General features: G+C 45.2%; 1 protein-coding gene across 7 annotated transcripts; it reads left to right on the top strand.

Annotated features, from left to right (window-relative positions):
- Positions 1 to 14944: 14944 nt before the first annotated feature.
- On the top strand, positions 14945 to 20610 carry LOC125555853 (uncharacterized). Of its 7 annotated transcripts, XM_087525747.1 has the most exons (7): positions 14945 to 15572; positions 15656 to 15694; positions 15793 to 15886; positions 15992 to 16078; positions 16156 to 19924; positions 20027 to 20131; positions 20221 to 20610. In XM_087525747.1, the coding sequence occupies exons 5-7, from the start codon at positions 19737 to 19739 to the stop codon at positions 20519 to 20521; spliced, it is 594 nt and encodes a 197-aa protein (XP_087381873.1). In that variant the 5' UTR covers positions 14945 to 15572; positions 15656 to 15694; positions 15793 to 15886; positions 15992 to 16078; positions 16156 to 19736; the 3' UTR covers positions 20522 to 20610. The 7 variants fall into 7 exon arrangements, with proteins under 7 accessions (XP_087381873.1, XP_087381872.1, XP_087381874.1 ...); XM_087525746.1 differs by having other exon boundaries at positions 15656 to 15886; XM_087525748.1 differs by lacking the exon at positions 15656 to 15694 and having other exon boundaries at positions 14945 to 15594.
- The last annotated feature ends 3056 nt before the right edge of the window (positions 20611 to 23666 follow it).

Genomic DNA, 23666 nt, shown 5'->3' with positions numbered 1-23666 from the left:
TTGAGCAATAGAGAAATAAAATTAATCTCGCAAAGGACCGTTAATAGATCTAGAAAGAATTAGTCTAAGAAAATTGATAATGCATTATGGGCTTATAGAACTGCTTATAAAATGATATGGGTATGTCTCCTTATAAATGGTCTATGGAAAAGCATGTCACTTACCTCATTATAATATAGAGCTTATTGGGTAATTAAAGAACTTAACTATGATTTTAAACTTGCCGGTGAAAAGAGGTTATTTGACATTAGTTCTCTAGATGAATGTAAAACCCAAGCTTATGAAAATACCAGGTTATTTAAAGAAAAAGTTAAAAGATGGCATGACAAAAGAATCACTGAGGCCATTGCCTGTCAGGACTTGGCAAGAATGGCGGTGACCGAACCATGGACACACGAGCCAGACGGTCCTGCCAGGGAGACGACAACATCGTCAAGTCGTGCCGCCTCTAGCAGGGGCGTGGTGGAGGACATGGACGCAGTCGTGGCCGCGGATGGGGGGCACCAACCGGGTGGATTACATGACTAATGGGGCGGGCCCTCGATCCCCCTCGGTGACGCAATGAGGGGCATTTTCTGGAATTTAAGGGGGTTCAGACATCAAGACCGAATGCGACAATTGATCGAATATAGTAGTGATCAACCCTTGATTTTGTTAGCCTACAAGAAATAATACGCGCTTCTTTTTCTCAAGTGGAAGTGGATTCATTGGCTAGATCCATGCCATTTCACTGGGAATGGGTGTGGGCAGCCGACAGGTCGCGAGGGATCCTTTTAGGTGTGAACAAGGAGAAATTCGAGGTTATCTCTTCCTTCAAGGAGAATTTTTCTAGGTGTTCAGTTGATTCAATGTCACAATAACTTTAAATGGGGTCTGCTAGTGGTGTATAGACCAGCCGACCACTCTAGATCACCCGATTTTTGGAGGAATTTTTTTGTCAAGGTCTCAAATTCACTAAAACCCATCATTATTGGGGAGGGGGTAATATGTTATGATTAGTAGAATACAAGAGCAACCAGATAATAAATGACCAGGGCCTAGTTAAAATGTTCAATGGGTGGGTGGAAGACTTGGAGCTAATTGAGCTACATCGTGTGGGTGCTCACTTCACATTGACCAACAACCAAGAAAACCCGATTAGGTGTGTGTTGGACCGGGTCTTCGTATCAACTGGGTGGGAGACTAAATTCCTGACGTGCTCCCTCATGGCTGAGACACGTTTGGGATCTGAACACTCCCCCCTCACTTACACTCTAGGGAGTCGTACCGCCGAATACCAGAGCGCTTCTATTTTGGGAAGCAATGGATCTTAAAGCATGGGTTTGTGGAGAGGGTAAACTACATATGGGGAGAGGCGTGGGCTAAACGACCACATCAGTATGGACCATTGTGTGATGCCCTAGATGAATGGCAACATTGTATTCATCGTTCATGACATCATCTTAAGGGATGGGGGGCAAATGTGGGAAGCCAGATGAGGGTGCATAAGAACACAATAATGCCTGGAAAAAAATTGCTTAACACAAAGGCGGATACTAGTGGCCTATCCCATGATGAGTGGGATAGGAGGTACGCGCTGGAAGATGAAATGATTTTTGTCTTGACGTGTGAGAAAATTTACTAGAGACAAAGAGGGCAACAATGATGGATTCTAAAAGGAGACACAAGCATGGAATTCTTCCATGCATTGCTAATGAGCGTCGTCGGTGATGCGCAATTAGAGTACTAAGAGAGGGGATGATATTTATTCCAGGGCAGCGGAATTGCGGACCCATATTGATGGTTTCTATGTTGGGGTCCACTTCGGGCGGAGCAGCATCCCTTGGTCCTAATATGTGGGAGTCGGAGATGAGAGTGTCCATGCTAGACAACCAGGAACTCATTCGCCCATTCTCGTTCTTGGAAATAACAAATAATTTAAAAGCTATGAGGTTATATACGGCACCGAGACATGATGGGTTCCCGGTTCTTTTTATAAAAAGTTCTAGAATCTAGTGGGTCCCAATTCTTTACTTTTGTGCATGAATTTGCAATGGGAAAGATTGATGTGAAGTGCCTCACTTATGGGGTGCTGGCAGTACTGCCTAAGGTCTAGGGTGCGAACAACATTAGACAGTACCACCCAATTAACCTCATAAATGTGAGCTTTAGACTCATGGCAAAAGGATTTGAGACTCGCCTGGTTCTAGTAGCTAACAAAATAATTGATCGGAACCAAATGACCTTTATTTGTGGGAGAAGTATTTTGGATGGCATTGCGGTGTTACGTTAGGTTTGAGATTAAGAAAACCAAAGAAGAGGTGTTTATCCTTAAGATTGACTTCGAGAAGTCCTACAATAGGGCTCAATCGGAATTTTTAGAGGAGGTCTTAAGGGCAAAAGGCTTTGATCAATTATGGATAAGCTGGATGCGGCAATTGGTCCAGGGTGGCCAGACGGCGGTAAATATTTATGGGGAGATTGGACCATATTTTAGGAATAAACGAAGGGTTAGGCAGGGAGATCCCGATTTCCCCTCTATTGTTTAATATTCTTGCGGACACCCTGGCTTCCATTCTCGACCATGCCAATGCGGCAGGTCACATATCTTGGGTGGCGTCTTGTATTATACCCGGGGGGTTATCCCACATCCAATATGCCGACGACATGCTCATTTTCATCAAGAACTCCGAGCAAGAGATAGTAAATTTCAAATTTCTTTTGGTGTGCTTTGAAGAGATGTCGGGGTTAAAAACAAACTTTGAGAAGAGTGAGGCCATGGTCATGGGTGGTGACCTGAATCCCAGTTGCGGGCTGCGCATATGATCAATTGTGAATTGGGGTCCATCTGTGTGAAATATCTGGGTATGCACGTATCCACGAGAGCATTAACTATGGGAGATTTCCAACAGGTGGTGGACAAAATATCTGCGAGGGTGGAACCATGGCAGTGCAAATTATTAGTTTGCGATGGTCGGCTAGTCCTCATTAACGACTGCCTAATGAACATTCTGTTGTTCAATATGGGGTTTTACTTATTTCAAGACGGCATCCATGAGAAACTAAATAAGGTGTGATCCTGTTTTTTCTGGGCGAAAGAAAGCGGGAAATGGAAATACCAGGTGTGATCTTGTTTTTTCTGGGCGAAAGAAAGCGTGAAATGGAAATACCACATGGTGAGCCTAAGGAAGTGTGCGGCTTAGGTGTAATCAACACCAAAATAATGAACTGGTGTCTCATGACAAAATGGGCGTGGAAGATCCTAACCGGGTAGGGTGACTTATGGTTAGATATATTCAGACGAAAGTATCTAGTCCATGGGGTTGTGGATTTTATGAGGAACATAAAACTATCACAATTTGCGAGGGATGTTAGGAAGGTGTGGCGTCTCCTTCGTTTAGGTGTCAAATTTATAGTGCACAATTGCAAAGCAATGTGCTTCTGGATGGATACTTGCTATGAAGATTGTAGGTTCCGCGACCTTTATCCGACCTTGTTTGCCATCACCGACGACCAAACCGCCAAGGTTGCGGATGTATGTCAACATAGTCGATGGGCACCATAGTTCCGCCGATCCTTGGGGGATGCAGAAGTCATAGAGTGGGAAAATGCGTATAAACTTCAAGGGTACTAGCTAGTCAGGGAAGAGACGAGGTGGTTTGGCGTTTGTAGCCATCTAGCCAATTTTCTACAGGTTCTTTATGCAAGGAGATCTTCAAATATGTGACCCCTTGTGCCCTATCCAGGGTATGGAAGGCAAGGTTGCGTGCCAAAATAAAAATCTTTTTGTGGTAAGTGGCACACTATAGAATAATGAGTGTTGGCCAGGTGTAGAAAAGAAAAGGCTCGGGTGATGGAAAATGCATCTGGCGTGGGGAATGTTAAAATCGTAATCATATCTTATTCAGATGCATCATGGCCATGTTTGTGTCGAGTGCCGTATGAGCAATAATGGGCTCCTCATGGAACCCGAGTGGGTTCTCAGAGTTCTACATTTGGTACCATCCACTACTGGGAGAGATAGGAGGATCACGTGGCTAGGCTTTGGGGCTATCGCATGGTCACATTGGACAATGAGGAATAAAGCTTTGATAGAGGGACAATTCATCAAACATCCATCTGATTTGTTATACAAATTGGTGTCTTCCTTGCAGCTATGGAAGCTTCTGGCAAAATCACAGGACAAAGGGCACGTGGAGGAGCTCATCTCAAGGGTGCGAGCAAGGTGCATTGAGCTTCGACGTTTGACATAGGGTACACCACCGGCAAATCGTCGCCCCTCGCTACCGCGATAGCCTTTAGTTTTTTTACTTTATAGTCCCTTCTAGCATTGCGTCGCTATGTGTCTGCCTTCGGACATGTATCTCTTTTGCTTTGTTGCTCGCTAAACCTTGTGGCACTTTGGCAGACATGTTGGATTTGTAAGCGCCTCAGTTTAAGGCCGGGCAAGATCGTTCTTTCTAAAAAAGAATAAATGGTTTATAACTAGGGAATGAGGTGGTTGAAGTGGTGATGAGGATAGCGATGGAGTCAATAGGCACGTCAATAGCTTGGGTGGGTGATACGTCTCCAATGCATATATAATTTTTTTCTTGTTCCATGCTATTATATTATCATTCTTGGATGTTTTACAATCATTTTATAGCAACTTTATATCATTTTTTGGGATTAACCTATTGACATAGTGCCCAGTGCCAGTTGTTGTTTTTTGCTTGTTTTTTACTTCGCAGAAAATCAATACCAAACGGAGTCCAAACGCAAAAAAACTTTTTGGAGAATTTTTCTAGACCAGAAGACAGCTGTAGGGCCAATGAAGTACCAGAGGGGGGCTCCGAGGGGAGCACAACCCACCAGGGTGTGCCTGGGGGCCAGGCGCACCCAGGTGGGTTGTGCCCACCTCGGTGGCCTCCCGCACCGCCTCTTCACCCAATAAATCCCCCAATATTCCATAAACCCTAGGGGAGTCGAAGAAACACAATTCCAGCCGCCGCAAGTTCCAGAACCAAGAGATCCAATCGAAACACCGTCCCAGAGGGGTTCATCATCCTCATTGGTGCCTCTCTGATGATGCTTGAGTAGTTCATCATAGACCTACCGGTCCGTAGGCAGTATCTAGATGGCTTCCTCTCTCTCTTTTGATTCTCAATACAATGGTCTCTTGGAGATCTATTTGATGTAACTCTTTTTGCGGTGTGTTTGTTCAGATCCGATGAACTCTGAGTTTATGATCAGATCTATATCCATGAATATTACTTGAGTCTTCTTTTGATCTCTTATATGCATGATTATTTGTATCCTCATATTTCTTCTTCGAATCTTTTGTTTAGTTAGGCCAACTAGATCGATTTTTCTTGCCACGGGAAGAGGTGCTTTGTGATGGGTTCGATCGTGCGGTTTTCTTTCCCAGTGACAGAAGGGGCAGCAAGACACATATGTATCGTTGCTATTAAGGATAACAAGATGGGGGCTATTTCTACATGAAAAGATCTCGTCTACATCATGTCATCGTTGGAGTAATAGTAGTATATGCAGACAGGAGTCGGTCTAGTAATCTTGGATGTGATGCCTATATATTGATCATTGCCTTCGATATCGTCGGTAATTGTTCCTAATCACAAATCTCATCTTCTTTCAATTTACATTATTTGTCATTTTCCTCTCATTTTCATATCCCCTACTTCTAGAACTTTTTTGCATAAACACAAAAATATTGGCCTTCTTTTCATTTGCCTTTTTCTCGTTCGATCTTATGTTTGCTTGTGTTGCCATGTGCCTTCTATTTGCTTGAATCTTCGCGTGCTAAAAATCTATTGATATGGATCCTCATCCACTTGCTAATCTTTTTAAAAGATCCAATTATGATGAACCAATTGCTAGTGAATTGAGTTCTCTAGATTATATTTATGAAGTTTTGCTTGAGATTCGTGAATCTGAAAATTGTGACGAAGTGTTAAAAGAAGAAATTTATAAAGTGGTTCACGATAGCTCCTTCAATGAAAAGCATGATTGCAATGATGTTATTATAAATTCTATTAATGTCAATTGTGTTAATACTATGCAAAACCCCAAGCTTGGGGATGCTAATTTTGTTTTGTCCACTACTTGCTGCAATGATCATGATTGAGGTGATGATTCTTATGATCTTGAAAATTTATTTAAGCCTCACGATGAATATGTTTGTGATAATATTGGAAGTGGGATTGGAAGAGCATCAACTTTAGGTAAAAATAATCCCACAAATTTGGAGAGTGTTCAAAATTATGAAATTTTTGATAAAAGTGGGTTCAGAGAGGTCATAACTTTATTTGATGATAATCCCACTATAGTGGAAGAGTGTCAACTTTGCGTGCATGTGGATCATGAAAAGAAAATTTTATATGATTGTTATATTGTTGAATTTTATTATGACCCTACATGTAATTATTATGAGAGAGGAAAATATGGTTGTAGAAATTTGAATGTTACTAAATTACCTCTCGTTATGTTGAGATTTTCAATGTTTTGTTCCTCTCCTTTGCATATGCTAGATATTATTTGTCTTGATAATTTGTTTGCTTATAAAATTCCTATGCATAGGATGTATGTTAGACTTAAATGTGTTTCTCATATGTTTCATGATGCTCTCTTTATGTTTCAATTTTTATCTTTCGTGTGAGCATCATTGAAATCTTAAGCCTATCTTGATGGCTATAAAGAAAGAGCTTGTTGGGAGGCAACCCAATGAATAATAAAAAATTCTTTCTATTTTTTTATGTTCACACAATTATGCTACTGTTATGATTGTGTTTTTGTGTTTTAATTAGTGTTTGTGCCAAGTAAAGCCTTTGGGATTATGTTTGGTGATAGTTGATTTCATCTTGTTGGAAAACAAAAACTTTTGCGTCCAGTAAAATAATTCTTAAAAATCATAGAAGCGACGACAAATTCTGAATTGTTTACACAAGATTGATACACAAATTGCCTACATTGTCCTAATTTTTCACAATTTTTGGAGTTATAGAAGTATACGAAGTTTTCAGATTACTACACACTGTTTTGTTTTTGACAAATTCTATTTTATTTTCATTGTGTGCTTATTTTGATGAATCTATGGGTTTTATAGGGGGGTATAAGTCATGCTAAAGTTAGAATACAGATATAATAAAAAAATAAAATATGAATGGGTTTTCAATAGTACTTAGAGTGGTGATTAGCTTTCTTATACTAACGGCTCTCATGAAGGTTTTGTTGAGTTTTGTGTGATTGAAGTTTACAAGTTTTGGGTGAGATCACAATGGATGAAGGAATAAGGAGTAAGAAGAGCCTAAGCTTGGGGATGCCCCATGGCACCACAAGTTATTATTCAAAGAGAAACAAGCAACTAAGCTTGGGGATGCCCGGAAGGCATCCCCTCTTTCTTCTAACGACCATCGGTATTTTACTTGGAGCTATATCACATATCATGAGTTTTTATTGGAGCATCTTGTATTATATGAGTCTTTGCTTGTTTTGCTTTTTAGTTTGTGCCATATACCCTTTCTGGACACACCTATTTAAGAGAGCCAAAATTGTGCTATGATTTGTTAGAATTGCCCTCTATGCTTCACTTAAATTTTTTGAGCTCTGTAATTGATCTAGTGCTTCACTTATATCTTTTGAGCACTGTGTGCTTTAATATTCTTGAAGAATTTCTCTCATGCTTCACTTAGACTTATTTGAGAGTTAGTAATTTTTTGAAGAAATTCTCTCATGCTTCACTTATATTATTCGAGAGATGAAAAATTTTATGCTCATGTTCTTCAGTTAAACTTGTTTGAGCTTATCAAAAGAAACATATGAAATTAGTCCCAACGTGATAGATATTCAAGTGGGATATAACAAAATCTTTCTTAAAGATCAGTTGAAAAAATAAACTTGATTCTTTGTAATAGTTTTGTGATATGAGGATAGTGATATGTGAGTCATGTTAGTGAGTAACTATGCTTTAGTAAGAATATTGGTGTTAAGGTTTGTGATTCCCTATGCAAGCACAAAAGTCAATAGTTATGCAATAAAATTACATCCTGCTTGTGGTGCATTATTCGGTGTTAGTTATGCTTAATGCTCGCTTATGTGACTTTTCGTTTCTTGGTTGGTTGCTTCCCAATCTATTTACTAGCCCCACTTGTACTAAGTAGAAATACAACTTGTGCATCCAAAATCCTTAAACCCAGTTTTGCCATATGAGTCCACCATACCTACCTATATGCGGTATTCTCGTGCTGTTCTAAGCAAATTTGTATGTGTCATCTCTAATTTCAAAATAAATGTTCATTTTTGTGTGTTCGTACCGCTCATGAAGCGGCAGGGGGTGGCCAATTTTTTCCATGCTAGATGTTTTATTCTCAAAATGAGTGTGTATTCACTTGTCATTGCACGAGAGTATGGCGGTAATAGGGATGCCCAGTCCCGAAATGAAAAATAAATTTACTTTATGTTGTCAAATAATAAATTTCTTAGAAAGTGTTGGTATGGAAGGCACCCGTGAATACGGCTAGCCATGGATTGTCAAATAATGGTGGAAAAAGGAATAAACTTTATTTTATGTTTGGGAACCACCTATGATATATCTAGCATGGAAATTTTTGGGAATTACTCGGACGTTTTCTTTAACAGGAAAAGTATGCCTCTCAAAAAATTTATCTCTCAATTTAAGCTTTGAGCTCTCGCACGTCTAAAAATCCCTACTTCCCTCTGTGAAGGGCCTATCTATTTACTTTATGCAATTTTTATTTTTATTTGAGTCTCCATCTTCTCATATAAAGCACCAACTAAGGGGCACTATGATCGTACTTGAGCATTAGATGTAGCTAATATGCGGGTATGTTTCATGAATGGATCAATGATTAAGCATGATGGGCTAGGGATAACTTTCTTTACTGTTGATATTTTGAAAGACATAGTTGCTTCTTGACATGCTTGAGTATTGAAATCTTCATGTCAAAACTAGACTATTGCTTTGAACTATATAAAATTCCAAATGTTCATGCCACAAAAGAAAAGAATATGTGATGAACATGTTAGGCAGCATTCCACATCAAAAATTCCGTTTTTATAATTTACCTACTCAAGGACGAGTAGGAATTAAGCTTGGGGATGCTGATACGTCTCCAACGTATCTATAATTTTTTGCTTGTTCCATGCTGTTATATTATCATTCTCGGATGTTTTACAATCATTTTATAGAAACTTTATATCATTTTTGGGACTAAACTATTGACATAGTGCCCGGTGCCAGTTGCTGTTTTTTGCTTGTTTTTTACTTCACAGAAAATCAATACCAAACGGAGTCCAAACGCAGCGAAACTTTTTGCAGAATTTTTCTAGACCAGAAGACACCTGTTGGGCCAAAGAAGTACCAGAGGAGGCTCCGAGGGGAGTACAACCCACTAGGGAGCGCCTGGGGTCCTAGGCGCATCCAGGTGGGTTGTGCCCACCTCGGTGGCCTCCCGCACCGCCTCTTCTCCCTATAAATCCCCAAAATTCTAGAAATCCTAGGGGAGTCGACGAAACACAATTCTAGCTCCCACAAGTTTTAGAACCATGAGATCCAATCTAAACACTATCATGGAGGGGTTCATCATCCTCATTGGTGCCTCTCCAATGATGTGTGAGTAGTTCATCATAGACCTACATGTCCATATGCAGTAGCTAGATGGCTTCCTCTCTCTCTCTCTTGATTCTCAATACAATGATCTCTTGGAGATCTATTTGATGTAACTCTTTTTACGGTGTAATTGTTGGGATCCGATGAACTTTGAGTTTATGATCAGATCTATATCCATGAATATTATTTGAGTCTTCTTTTGATCTCTTATATGCATGATTATTTATATCCTCGTATTTCTTCTTCGAATATTTGGTTTAGTTAGGCCAACTAGATTGATTTTTCTTAACATGGGAAGAGGTGCTTTGTGATGGGTTCGATCGTGCGGTTTTCTTTCCCGGTGACAGAAGGGGCGGCAAGACATGTATGTATTGTTGCTATTAAGGATAAAAAGATGGGGGCTATTCCTACATGAATAGATCTCGTCTACATCATGTCATTGTTATTATTGCATTACTCCGTTTCTCCATGAACTTAATACACTAGATGCATGCTGGATAGCGGTCGATGTGTGGAGTAATAATAGAAGATGCAGGCAGGAGTCGGTCTACTAATCTTAGACGTGCTGCCTATATATTGACCATTGCCTTGGATATCGTCATAACTATTCGATTTTCTATCAATTGCCCAACAGTAATTTGTTTACCCACCGTGTGCTATTTCTTGAGAGAAGCCACTAGTGAAATCTACGGCCCCCGGGTCTATTTTTTTATCATATTTGCTTTCCGATCTATTATTCGCCACTTTTATTTTAAGATCTATTATTCCAAAATCGAAAAATACCTCGCTGCAATTTTTATTACTTATTTTATTCGCGTTTTATCGAGATCTATTTATCCAATCTACCACAAATCAATCTATCTTTTTACCGTGGAGGGATTGAGAACCCCTCTTACGCGTTAGGTTGCAAGTATTTGTTCTTAGTGTGCAGGTACCACTTACATAGTGTTGCTTGGTTCTCCTACTGGATTGATACCTTGGCTTTATTACTAAGGGAAATACCTACCATAGTTGTGCTGCATCATCCCTTCCTGTTTGGGGAAATACTGACGTAGTTCAACCGACATCAGCAGGGGACGGAGGTGGCAACCCCGTGCATTCGCTAAAGCAGTTGCCCCTGAGAGAAAGTACAGTAGTAGGCTTATAGCCTGCTTACATGGCAATTTTCTCTATATGGAGGAGAGAGACATGAAAAAGTAAGGGCACTGAGCTCTCATGCAAGAGCCTAGCTGTTTGCGGATTTCTAGGCCGATACAAATAAATATGAATAAAGACATAGAGAGAAGATGTGAAAAAGTAGTACCCTTAGGCCTCTTCCAATGCAACCGTGCTTACATGAGGTGCTAAGCACATTAAAAACTTTAGCAACTAAAATCCCCAATGCATAGGTGCTTAACTTATTGTAGCTAAGCATCCTTCATTTAATGATTTTGCAACTAAAGTTCTTCATGCATTGATGGGCTTCTTTCGTTCAAGTGTTTTTTCTAGGTTCCCGCGCTTAGTATTGTTTCTTTTTGTGGTCACCACACTCATCTCTCTCTCTTAATTTTTTTAGAGAAAAGACGCAGCTAAGCCCGAGTAGGGCTCTAGCCTAGTCCAACTTTGAATTAACAAAGCCATCAACCGGCCAGGATACAACAGCAACATACAACAGAGAGCAAGAAGAGAAAATGGTGAGATACAGAGATGCTGGAAAGCAGCGTACAAAGCCTCAAACACTTCACACAGGAAGGATCTACAATGGAACACATAGCTAAAGAAGTCGAGACCCTCCATCGCGACTAAACCAAGATGGAAGCGATGCTGGCATAGTAGAGGGAGTGAAGATGCACCGACATGGCACGCCGTCACCAAAGACTAAGGACCTCAGCATGACACACCCATCCAACTCCATCTCCGAAGAAGGCCACAACCTCCTCGCCTGGATTGCCAGGCGCCGCATCGTCGAAGAATGGAAAGTCACCATGACCATGGATGGGAGCCGCCTAACCGTCCCTAGGAGCGGATCAGAATGCACCAACTGTGCCTCCGAGGCTCTTCCAGTGCAAGGCACGCGGCACCGACCACAACTAGAACACGCAGGAGGAAAAGCAAGGCTTGGACGGAGAAAAGAACGCCACCAGCAACCCCTGTTCAAGAATTCATCCGATTAACCAGTTAACTTGCCGATTAATCCCTACTCATAGGGTCACCGAGTAGCCGATAAACCGAAAAATCATCCGATTAATTGATTAAATGGCCGATTAACATGCCGATTAGCCGATTAATCCCCTACTCGCTAGCCAACCGACCAGCTACCAGTTAACGATTTCCTCAACAATGCCAGCAACTGTCAATGACCCAAACATCGCCCACCACCGCTTAGCCCTCAAGGCGACGCCTTCAAGAAGGTCATGGCGTCAAGGACGCCGCTGCCGCCCATCGGAGTAGGGTTTTCACCTGAGCGGCAGGGAGGTGGGTAATTGAAGAGCAGACCTTGACCGACGTCTTCAAGAAGAAAAGGGAATTGGCGGCCGCGGGCGTCATGTCATCGCGGCCGGCCGGAGTCAGCCAAGGGGATTCCCCCAGTCTGGATCTCCACAACCAGCTCCGTCCGCAGTTCGGGAACCGGCTAGCCACCCTGGCGTTGCCAGGAACCGGTAGGAGAGAAGCACGCCGCGCTGGGACGAAGGACAATGGCCAGATCTGGTGCCGCTAGCCGCCGGAGCTGCCACGCCAGGCCCCAATCCACCATGGATTTGTCGGTCGCCCAACCAGATCGATGAAACCATGCCCACCCCGCTGCTCGCGGCGGAACACAGAGGGCCCTTGCCGGAGGGACTGCCGCCCCAGATCCAACACCCTCCGAAGCGGCCGGGGTAGCACATGCCCCGCCGCCACAGTCCCCGGCTGCGGCACGGGCTTGCCTAGCGCGAGCCGTGTGTGGCGTCGAGAGGGGAGAGGGAGCTACACCAGCGAGAGGTGGGTCGCCCCGAGTCGCCCGCAAGGGGCGGCGGCGGGGGGGGGGGGGGGGAGGGGGAGGGGAGGAGTTCACTCTCTTCTTAATTACCTTGTCACATCAGATTTTTTGTCCATATGGCAAACTTAGCACATGTACAAGGTGAAACATTGAGAGTAGCCTTATAGCCAGCCTTATAGCTAATCTTATTGTATGAATGACTATAAGTGATCTATATATATATATATATATATATATATATATATATATATATATATATATATAACCTTAATAGCACAGCCAAAATTGCTCACTATATGCTCCCGGTCTTCCTAGAAAAAGAGTATTTCGAGGGTCTCCATCACCAAAATGCGCTTTGGTTTCCGAGCTAGGCCGTTATCACATTCCTCAGTACTCGTCATGATCAGCGCCGAGCGGGTATGCAGCTACCCTATTTTCAGTTTTGGCCGTTGCACAGTGCCAGTATTTTTTATATATTATTTTTTGCGAAGAGCACAGTGCCCGTATTTGCTGGCAAATAAACAGCTACAGCTCACGCGTACATGAGTCGGCACAACAGTACGGGCACACTTGCCATCACCGGCCACACATGTACTATCATGATAGAGACCGATCGTGTGTACGACTGCGGCGTGCGTCAAAGCAGGTTTTTTTAGCGCAACAAGGATGGAAAGGGTTCACGCCGGTGAGGTCATGCATGCAGGTGCCAGTAGCTAAGAGCATCCTCCAGCCGTTAGCATCCCAGGAACATTATGCGAACCAAAAAAGTTGATGTTTTGGAGGTCATTTGGCGAAATCCGACAAAATAAAGAGAGTGTCTTCCCAGTCACATCCTACACCAAGCAAAAATTTGTAAGGAGAATGATTAAGTGGGCTAAGAAAAAGGATATATGGTGAGACAAGACTCGTCGAAACTTGTGCCGACGTCCCCAAGAGACCCCAGCGCGCCGGGTTTCGCCTGGGTTTGCCGGCTCTATTTTGACGTTCTGAGAGGCGTTGGGGACGTGGCTGGGCCGTTTTTCGGCGAAAAGTGCCGTCCGAGCCTAAAACCGAGCCTAAAAAGGTGTCCTGGGGGCATCTTGGGAAGGTTAGTGGAGATGCTCTAACTAATGCTCTTGCACAGCTAGTGTGAAGATATGAAGCACACAAACGGGTTCCAGTGCAAATCTCTGAACAACATAACACAGTGCTTGACATAAACAAAATAAAATAAAATCAATTAGTTAGCTGATACATGTAAACGATTTATATAAAAATAAATATAATAGGATGGCATCAGGTAGGGCTTTATTCCTTTTACATTCTTTTTGGAAAATGTCATTATAAAATGCTGATTAAGAAATACTTGATATTAAGTGTGGCTGGTTTAAGAATTGAAGGGTATTGATACTTGATAATAATACGGATTGCGACCTTTGGTAAAAAAATAGAAAAATATATCATTTTGTATGCATGATTTATCTTGTTTCTGGCGAGTTTCCGGTAATTGTTTTTTTAGCTATGAGAGTTCCTTGGTGTTTTCACCTCTGGAAAACACTGATTAGTACACTCATTGGCATGGCATTGTCATGAGAGGCTGTGATGATATGATATCGAAGAACATAACGAGGATGTGCCCTTCAGTTCGTACGAGAATTCTTACTACTAGAGACTATTGTTTTTCAAATAAATCGCTAATATGAAAGTAAAGTCAAACAATTTGAAGGCAAGTTTTTAACCCGTCAAACCAAAAAGAATATATATTAAATATATTAAAATATGATCCAAAAATAATGGGGAAAGCATGTGCATGATGCATGCGTAAAAGATGAGGGCAAATGTTATTCCGAGTAATGACAAGAGCAATTTGAATTATCCATAATTCGGCTAGTATACTAAGAAGACTAGGCCCGTAAGGGTTCGATTTTTCTAATTTTTTTGGAATTTTTTTACTCATGTTGTTTGAACGACACGTATGTGCCTTGTCTATTCTGCGTCTGCAATGCATCCTATGAAAGAGTTTCTTTGTTTTCTTATTAATATTTGTTTGACTGCATGTTTTTGCATAGTCAAAGTCACGTGGCCACTCCAGATTTTTTGGGTTTGCTTCATTCGACGCGTCAGCATGCATGTCTTGGTCCAGTTCACATGGCCCTTCTAGATTTCCTGAGTTGGCTCTGCTCCATGCTGCATGGACCATGCATGTCCCCATGTTTGTCTCACAAGCCATTGACTAGCAGTTCACCAATTGACACGTCCCTATGTTTGTCTCACAAGCCATTGACTAGCAGTTCATCAATTGACACGTTGCCTTCTAGGCTTTTCTGGGCGGCTTCATTTTCATTTTTTTCTTTTCTTTTGTCTGTCTATAAGTACTTGTTTGCCTGGTGTTCATTCACGCCCCCGCAAGAAATCATCCGACCATTCTCTTTCCCAACCCAGCACTACCCCGCCGCTGCCTCCTCTCCTCCATCTCTGCATGGGCGCGCACCCCCATCCTCCCCAACCTGGTCGCCGGCTGGCCGCTGCTCCCTCTCCTCCATCTCTGCACGGGCGCGCACCCCCATCCTCCTCAACCTGGTCGCCGGCCAGCCCCTGCGCGACGTCGTTCATCGAGCTAGGGTTGGAGCAGCTCGGCGGCGATGAGGAGCAGGCCAGCCCTCTCAAGAGGGTCGTCCACACCGTTGCCGTCGGTGACTTTCAGGGGCAGTCGGCGCCTCTCCTCTCTAATCGCGACTCCGGCGACGTCGGCCAGGACGTTCGCCATCGGCGCAAACGCGGTGGAGATGTAGGGCCCCTTGAGGGAGAGGTCGATGCTGAGTTGCGCCTGTTGAAGCATGACGGAGAGGGGGAGGCCTTCCGGCCACCGCCGGCGTCCGCCATGGGGCCGGCTCAGCCTCAGCTTCTGATCGAGGTGCAGCTCCAGCAGCACCGGCAGTTTGCTGCGGGTCATCAGCAGAGCGCAGTTCATCTTCCAAATCATGCCCCGACCCCGTCTGCATCTCCCCTTCCGCTACACGAACGCCTTGGGTGCGGTCTTTAGTCCTCACTGGTGAGCCCCTCCATATTATTTTGTATAGGGCTTCAGCCGCTGCTGCTTGCTTCTGTTTTAGGTGGTTGCCGCTTTGACAGGCGTTTGTGAAGCGAATCAGGTGCATGCTGCCTTTCTTGTCTTTGTATCCTGTGCTTTCATTCCTTTTGGAGTTCATATGGTTCGCCTGCTGAACGACGCTCTGGTCGGCCACCATAGGTTCGTTCTTCGGTCCGTTGAAGTGGCCGGGGATTGTTCCGGACGTGGGACTCTGAGGCGCCCCTTCTTCGTGGGTATTTTGCTGCTGCTTTTGGTATGCTGTCCTGATTTTCTGAAGAAAAATGCTTCATTAGTGGTGTCTGTTTTAGTATGGTTCCTCATCGGTGATTCTTTGTTTTGTCCTTGGATGGTCTTGTAGTTTCTTCATTGGATATGCCTCCAATTTAAGCGCGCTGGCGATGGCAAGAAGTTCGGCGTGGAAAGCGACCAGCTGGTTCCTTTCGTGGTGAATACGGGCTATTTTCTATTTAAATGTGACTGTTCTTTATTTGGGTTCTTATTTTGTTTTAATCCTTTTTACAGGTATTTGACCGGCTGTGCAGTCGAGTAGTGTGACCTGACGATTTTTTTATTTCCGTCTTTGGTTTCCGGTTCTGATGGTCTGGGGTGATCTCTGCTCCCTGTGCAATGTGATCTTATAATCTACTCCCTCCGTTCCTTTATATGTACTAAGAGAAGCATCTGACATGTCCGTGCTGTACCGTCCCTGTTTCTCTTCTGGTCGGCACTCTGGTTCTTTGCATAGTGTTGTTCCGATTTTGTAGGCTGATTGTAACCGGAATGAGAACCGCAGTTGTTAGGAATATCTTTTTGTTTTTACTGAGTGAAGCTACACCAGCCTCCTCGAATCGATGATCATGTAAGCATCTAGCAGTCTTGAATGTCACTCTCCCTAAACATATTTTGTCGAAAAACACTTTCTGAATGACTGTCGTGAAGAAATGATGTTCTTTCTTCAGATCAATTTCATTTGCAGGTAGCTATTGCTCTGAATGCAATGCAAATTTATACACGCTGCATTGCTCTGAATTTTTCAAACCGGAAGTGGGAATGATATCACTTCTTTGGAACTGAAGTTACAATCGTAGGTGCAGTATTAATATCTATTTTGGCATTCATGTACTGAGAAGAAAAGTATATTATTTTTATTTAATGTCAGTTCTTAAAGTAAATTAGGAGGTCCCAGTATGGAGTGCAAACTCATCCTATATCAAGTGCATTGTGTGTGGAACTCGGCTTTCTGTAGGTTGTGTGTGTATCTATTTTTAGTAGTGCGTGTCATGAAGCCCAAGGCAGTCTCTAAAATACAATCATATTCCTATTGACACATAATATATCATATATCCAGTTGCCAGTATAGCATGCTGTTAGGGCATCTCCACTAAGGCCCCCAAGAAGCCCCCAGGCGCTTTTTTGGACGCTGGTGAGTAAAAAATGCCCCAGTCAGGGCCTCAAGACGTTGTTTTACGCCGGATTTAACAAAAGTTAGCGTCGGCACGCCCACCACGCACCCAGCCCGCCGGGGGCAGCTGGGACGCCGGCATTAGCTTTTTGCAGGCGCTGCCCCACTTGCCAGCCTCTCTCTCCTCCTTTCTCTTCTCCAGGCCCACCCACGTGCAGCACACTCCTTCTCTCTTCTCCACGCCCACACTCCCTCTCTCCCTGGTTCTACTCTCCATGTACTACGGGCGGGCGAGGCAGGAGCTCGCCGTGCGCGGTCGGGGCGGGCGCTGGCCGGAGCTGGCGAGGCGGGGCCGTGGCCGGAGCTGGCAAGGCCGGGACGGGCGAGGCTGGAGCAGGCAAGGCCGGGGCGGCCACGGGCGCGCGCGGCCACGGGGCAGGCGCGGCCTCTGCTCACTGCGCACTGCACGCTGCCGCCCTGGTCGTCGCGTGCCGGCCCGGGCGTGCCGGAGCTGCCACAGGGCGAGCTCGAGAAGGCCGTTGGCTGGAGCCGCCATACAGCGAGCTCGAGGAGGCCATTGGCGGGAGCTGGCGAGGCCGGGGCGGGCGCTGGCCGGAGCGCGCGTGGCCGGGGCGGAGGAGGAGCGCGCGTGGCCGGGCGAGGAGTAGCCGCCGAAGAGGCGGCGCGCGTGGCCGTGGCGCCTGGGTGAAGTAGCTCAACGCAGAAGACGCCTCGGCCGTCGTTCGAGTCAACGCGAGCTGGGACTCAGGGATACGGTCGTGGATGTAGCAGGGCAAGATGGGACGGTGGTGGAGGCCAGGCGGTCTCGCGTGAGGCTTCGAAGGCAGTTTGGCGGCGGAGGGCGAGCAGGCCGGCGCGACGGGACGAGCGGGCGCGCGCGGGACGAGCTGTAGGGGCGTGCGGGCGCGGCGAGTTGCAGGGGCGTACGGGGGAAGAAGAGATGGCGCACGGGAAAAGAAGAGAAAGAAGTGCTGGAATGAGGAATGGCTGGAAGAATCTTCGTTTCCAGTGTAAAATTTTTGCCGGGGCCTTCCCAAAAGGCCGAAATCCTAGGGGCACAACGGCTGGAGATGCCCTTATCACCAGCCAAACGATCACCAGATACAAGTTGCATAGGGTCTCAATGGCTTTACGGCTCATGTTTGGATGACGTGTGTGATGGATAGGTACATGTGGGCGCTTTGACCGTGGCCCTCTTTGTACGTTTATATTTTCAGGTCGGTTGCCGTTTTAGCCGGGCCTTCTGGACAATGATGGTTTGCACATATTTTGCATAGTGTTCTCTAGATTTGTCTCTCTGGGAGGATCCTGTGCCCGCTTCCCGCTCAATGCGCTCATAGAAGGCCTCCCAGCTGCCACGAGTCTCCGAATCTCGCACTCACGGCCTCCCAGCCGCACATCACCCAAACCCAATCGGAGGATCAACATCACTCTTTTAAGAAGAGAACGAGACCTTCCCAATTCTATGCCCAGTATCTACTATATTACTACGTGTTGTAGTTCTTCTATGTATGTGCCGACTAGATGAACTGTTTCATTTTTATGAACTACTTTATCATAATCTCCTACCTATTATGTACCAAATAGATCTATCTTTTTTTGTATAAACTACCTTGCCAAAAAAGGTCTTGGACCGACTTATCAAATATTATAATAAATAGCTAATTAGTTCAAGTGGCGCGGCGTGCCGCCGCGCACTACTTGCTAGTTTTGAACCATTCAAACAAAAAAATGATGTTCTGGAGAGGTTCATGAATCTAGTATCTCTTGATCCTGAATATCAACATAGGACGAACGAGATTCGTGGATAAAAGCAACAATGGACTCCACGACAGCTATTTCAGCCCCCAAAATGTCAGCGGCATCCACCCTAGGACTAGGAACCAAACTGCAACACATCCCAGATTATCATCTCATCAGAATCAGATCCAACAACAAGATGCAGACAAACCAGGCAAAGAAATGGCAGCAAAATCCGGTGGCAAATACAAGCTAAACACATTTTTTGTTCGAAAGTGTTACAAGGGGAAACATAAATTAAATTGCGAGACTCAGCAATATTTTGCCCTAAATCCGCTACCTCAAAGAAGAACTCCAGGCCATCCATGGCGAACGGTCGCTCGCCCAGCTACCACGCGAAGGCGATGAATGGTCTGACCAGACAAAAAAAGTTTTGCACTGCGTGAAAGTAAATCTATCTGTAGCGCCACATGTTCATAATACAAATATAAAATTTCCCACCAGCCCAACCTACCGCGAGCTACATGTCCAAGTTTGAAAACAGCCCAGCAGGCACATGACATGCATGCATAGCGCTGTGTACCCGAGGCCCATGTACAATCGCAGCGCCGCAGCCCATGGGACCATTGTATTGCAATTTAACAGCCAGCGTATATCCACAGAAAAACAAAGTACACATCGCAATGCTATAGTAGATGGCACAGATTTTGGCCTTCAGGTAGCTCGGCCACCAAAACGCCACAGTCGTCTCCACCATGCGATCTTTGTAGAAAATATAACTGCAGGTTCCATCGCTATATGAAGTATGAAAATTATATTTTGTATTAAATGGCCTAGCTAGCACCCAGTGTCAGTGAGGAGGATTTAGAACATATATGCCACCAGTATTAAATGTGCTAAATAAAGTGCTTTATTTGGTACTACTAGAAATTGCATTTAAATGCGTTTACAATCTACCTTGATTTTCTGTATAAATCTCCATCTTTCATTTCTCAACCCAGCTGAACCCCTAACCTTGCAAAGTTCCATGAGACCACAGAGCGTTAGCGCATTAGCTGCTACAACACTGGTGTTCCTCTCTTTGATCTGCAACATCCAGCTTTTGGTCTCCGTCACGGGCTTGTCCAGGTTATTTACCTATCGCAAAGTGTCCTTGATTTCTTTTTGTTCTTATTTATTCCTGCTGCTTGATTTACTTATTTTTTGATCCATCCCATGCATATTATATAGCTTTGCGATGGATAATTCCCCAAGTAAGCCAGAGCTCGGTGCTGCTGGTGCGGCTGGTAATCCAGAGGGTGTACTCCCTGATGTCGCCAACGTTGAGGTCAACAGGTTAGCCCCTGGATGCTCAAGTTTCTTCTTCATCATTGTTTTCTTACTTACCAGGTATTTGCGATTCCTAATTAATGTCCGTTGTCCAGTGTGCCAGCGGTTGATGATCAACACCCAGACCCAGCAGACGTATTGGCTTGGGCATTAAGACAGGGTCAAATTTATGCGGACCCACTTATGCAAAGGCTGGAAACTGTTGGAGCACTGCTCGACATAGAAATGCAGATTGTTCCCCCAGTGCCCCACCAAGTGATCTTGGCTGCACTGGACCAGCTTGCCATGCTGCCTATGCCTGCCGCCGATCCTGCTCCTCCCGAAGCCTCACAAGAGATAGATATAGACACCGAGGGGGTGGAAGGTGACGTGCCGCCACCCCCGGCAAGTCCCTGAGCCAAATATATAAGCTGCCGATTGCAATCGACTATTTTACTGTCTGTGTCTCGGAATACTTAATAAATATCAGCAGTATTATGATTTTATCTCACGTTTTGCTTCAGATTCGTGATCCTAAACAGTGCAGTGCTTTCGTTTACTGCTTCAGTTCCTGTTACGTATACCTTGGTTCAATCATGACTGAGATACGGCACTGTTTTCTATGCACCGAGACTAGTTAGACATGCATGTTTTCTGCCTTCCCTAAGAATATTGTATGTGCATCTGGATCTGCATCTTCGATGTTCTGTGTTCCTGGACTAACTGTGCCAAGTTATATTGCTTGTGTTGTGTGCCTAGCTACTTTTCATACTACTCATTCACAGGGATCGTAACTCCCATTTCATGCTTTTTCTAAAAATGGATTCTGGATATGCTATTTGTACCTTAGGCAGGTTTATAGTTCATGTAAGAACAGCTGTAATTTACATTTTACTTCCACATATGAATTTACCACTATTTTAGATCCTTTTATTTTCATTGCAAACTCTCAGTAGTGTAAAAAATATCTTGAAAAATAAGATGGTGCAAACCTCACATACTGATATTGCAGTGGATGAAATATAGCCGTATTTTAGTCCAAAAATATGCCATGCCATATTCAGATCACCCTCGTTGCAGATTGTTCATCCCTGATTTTCTAGATATGCTTTGACTAGTTATCTTTAAAAGCTTCCGGTCATTCAAATTACTGAGCCTGCAGGAGCATCAAACGAATAAACAACCAGACACTTATCCAATAACATATACTTAACTTTTTGCTCTATCATTTATAACCAATTTCTCGGGTTCAATTAAGATATGAAGTTTTTGATATGTTCAAAAGATGGCAACTCATCTATCAAACGACATATATCATATGTATGTACTATATGGAAATTTATAGTCACTAATCAGTCCCCCTGATTGTTTTTTATATACCACATGTTCTGAGTAAAAAGTCTACCGGAAGATAATGTTGTAAATGAAAATTCTTATACGATTCACTGTATTTTTTGTATGCCTACTATACTCATAAAATCCATTTTTGGACATGCTGATATGTTAGGTCACAACACCATCATTCTGATGGCATTTACCGCCCCGTCCTTTAGGAAAAGTTGTGGCTACACCCAGGCAATCTGCACCCACTAGTAAACTAGAAAAAAATAGCAAACCAAATCTAATTTTGTTTGAAACTTAGTGGCTTTGATTGTTGGGCAATAAGCCGCGGCGATGCATCGAACACGTCGGGCGCGTGTACGGGTGCGCGCCGGACGAGTTGGACGTGTCGGGTCCGCGGCGGTGTTGGAAACGAGAGTTTGGCATTGCTTCACGATGTATTGATCGGTGCAAAGCACACACATATATATGGAGTACAAGGTGGGCCACAACCTCAACTATACAATGACTAGGAGGTGGGCCAGGCTATACAATATACATGCACAAAATCATATATTCAACACCCCCCGCAGTCGAAGCGTCGCCGGAGACACAAAGACTGGACCTGAACTCCTCGAAGACAGAAGTAGGCAGTCCTTTGGTCATGACGTCGACGAACTGCTGTGCCGTCGGGACATGGAGGACCTGGATGCGCCCAAGAGGCACCTGCTCACGAACGAAGTGTATATCGAGCTCAATATGCTTTGTTCGACGATGGTGGACCGGGTTGGCGGAGAGGTAGACGGCGGAGACGTTGTCGCAGTAGACGAGCGTGGCCTTGTGAACATCACAAAGCAACTACTGGAGCAGCTGACGGAGCCAAGAGCATTCAGCAACGGCGTTAGCCACTGCTCGATACTCAGCCTCGGCACTCGAGTGGGAGACGGTGGGCTGTCGCTTGGAGGACCAAGAGATCAGGGACGACCCAAGGTAGACGCAGTACCGCGAGGTGGAGCGCCGTGTGTCCGGGCAGCCGGCCCAGTCCGCATCAGAGTAGGTGACGAGGTCGGTGGAGGCGGAGGCCGTCAGCGTAAGTCCCAAGGGCTGGTGTCACTTATGTATCGGAGGATATGCTTCACCAGAGTCTAGTGAGAGTCACGCGGAGCATGCATGTGAAGACAGACCTGCTGAACAACATACTGCAAGTCGGGACGCATCAGGGTCAGGTATTGCAAGGCGCCGACAATGGAGCGGTAGAATGCTGCATCAGATGCAGGCGAACCCTCCAAAGCGGTAACCTTGGCCTTGGTGTCGACGGGCGTGGGAGCGGGCTCGCAGTTAAGCATGCCAGCTCGGTCGAGAAGCTCATGGGCATAGCGCTGCTGATGCAGGAAGAACCCATCTGGCCGCCGAACGACCTCAATGCCAAGGAAGTAATGCAGAGGACCCAAGTCCTTCAGGGCAAACTCATCACGAAGACGAGCAGTGAGCCGCTGAAGGAGCGCGATAATGGATGCCGTCAGAATGATGTCATCGACGTACAACAGCAAGTAGGCTGTGCCAACTCCGTGATGATACACGAAGAGGGACGCATCAGAGCGAGTCGATGTAAATCCGAGCGTCTGCAGGAAGGCGGCGATGCGCTGGTACCAAGCCCGAGGTGCCTGCTTCAACCCGTAGAGAGAACGGGAGAGCAAGCACACATGATCTGGATGCGTGGCGTCGACGAAGCCGGTGGGTTGCTCACAGAACACCTGCTTAGCCAGGTGGCCATGCAAGAAGGCGTTGGACACATCCAACTGATGCACAGGCCAAGCTCGGGACACGGCTAGCTGGAACACGGCGTGGATCGTGCCCGGTTTAACAACCGGGGCAATGTGTCGGTGAAGTCCACGCCCGCGCGTTGCCGAAAACCCTGAACCACCCAGCGAGCTTTATAGTGCTTGAGAGTGCCATCCGGACGAGTCTTGTGCCAAAAGACCCACCTGCCCGTGATGATGTTGGCACGGGGCGGCCGAGGGACGAGCTGCCAGGTACGGTTCCGCTGGAGCGCATCGAACTCTTCCTGCATCGCAGCGAGCCAATGAGGATCCCAAAGGGCGGCTCAAGCTGACGATGGGAGAGGAGACGGCTCAGAGACAGAAGCAGCGAGAAGGTACTCATCGCTGGGGTACCGCGTGCTCGATCGGAGAGTGCCAGCCCGAGAGCGAGTCATCGGGCGGTGCAGCGGGTCCGGAGTGGA

Source organism: Triticum urartu, chromosome 5A, assembly GCF_056163025.1.
Source record: "Triticum urartu cultivar PI428250 chromosome 5A, HENAU_Tu73, whole genome shotgun sequence".
Lineage (NCBI taxonomy): Eukaryota > Viridiplantae > Streptophyta > Magnoliopsida > Poales > Poaceae > Triticum > Triticum urartu.
Note: the sequence above shows the minus strand (reverse complement) of the source record. Positions and strands in the feature narration are given on the sequence as shown.

Coding starts and splice junctions, on each gene's coding strand:
- LOC125555853 (XM_087525747.1), top strand. CDS start 19,737: ATGCGTTTACAATCTACCTTGATTTTCTGTATAAATCTCCATCTTTCA. Junction 19,925..20,026: donor TCCGTCACGGGCTTGTCCAG/GTTATTTACCTA, acceptor CATATTATATAG/CTTTGCGATGGATAATTCCC. Junction 20,132..20,220: donor GCCAACGTTGAGGTCAACAG/GTTAGCCCCTGG, acceptor TCCGTTGTCCAG/TGTGCCAGCGGTTGATGATC.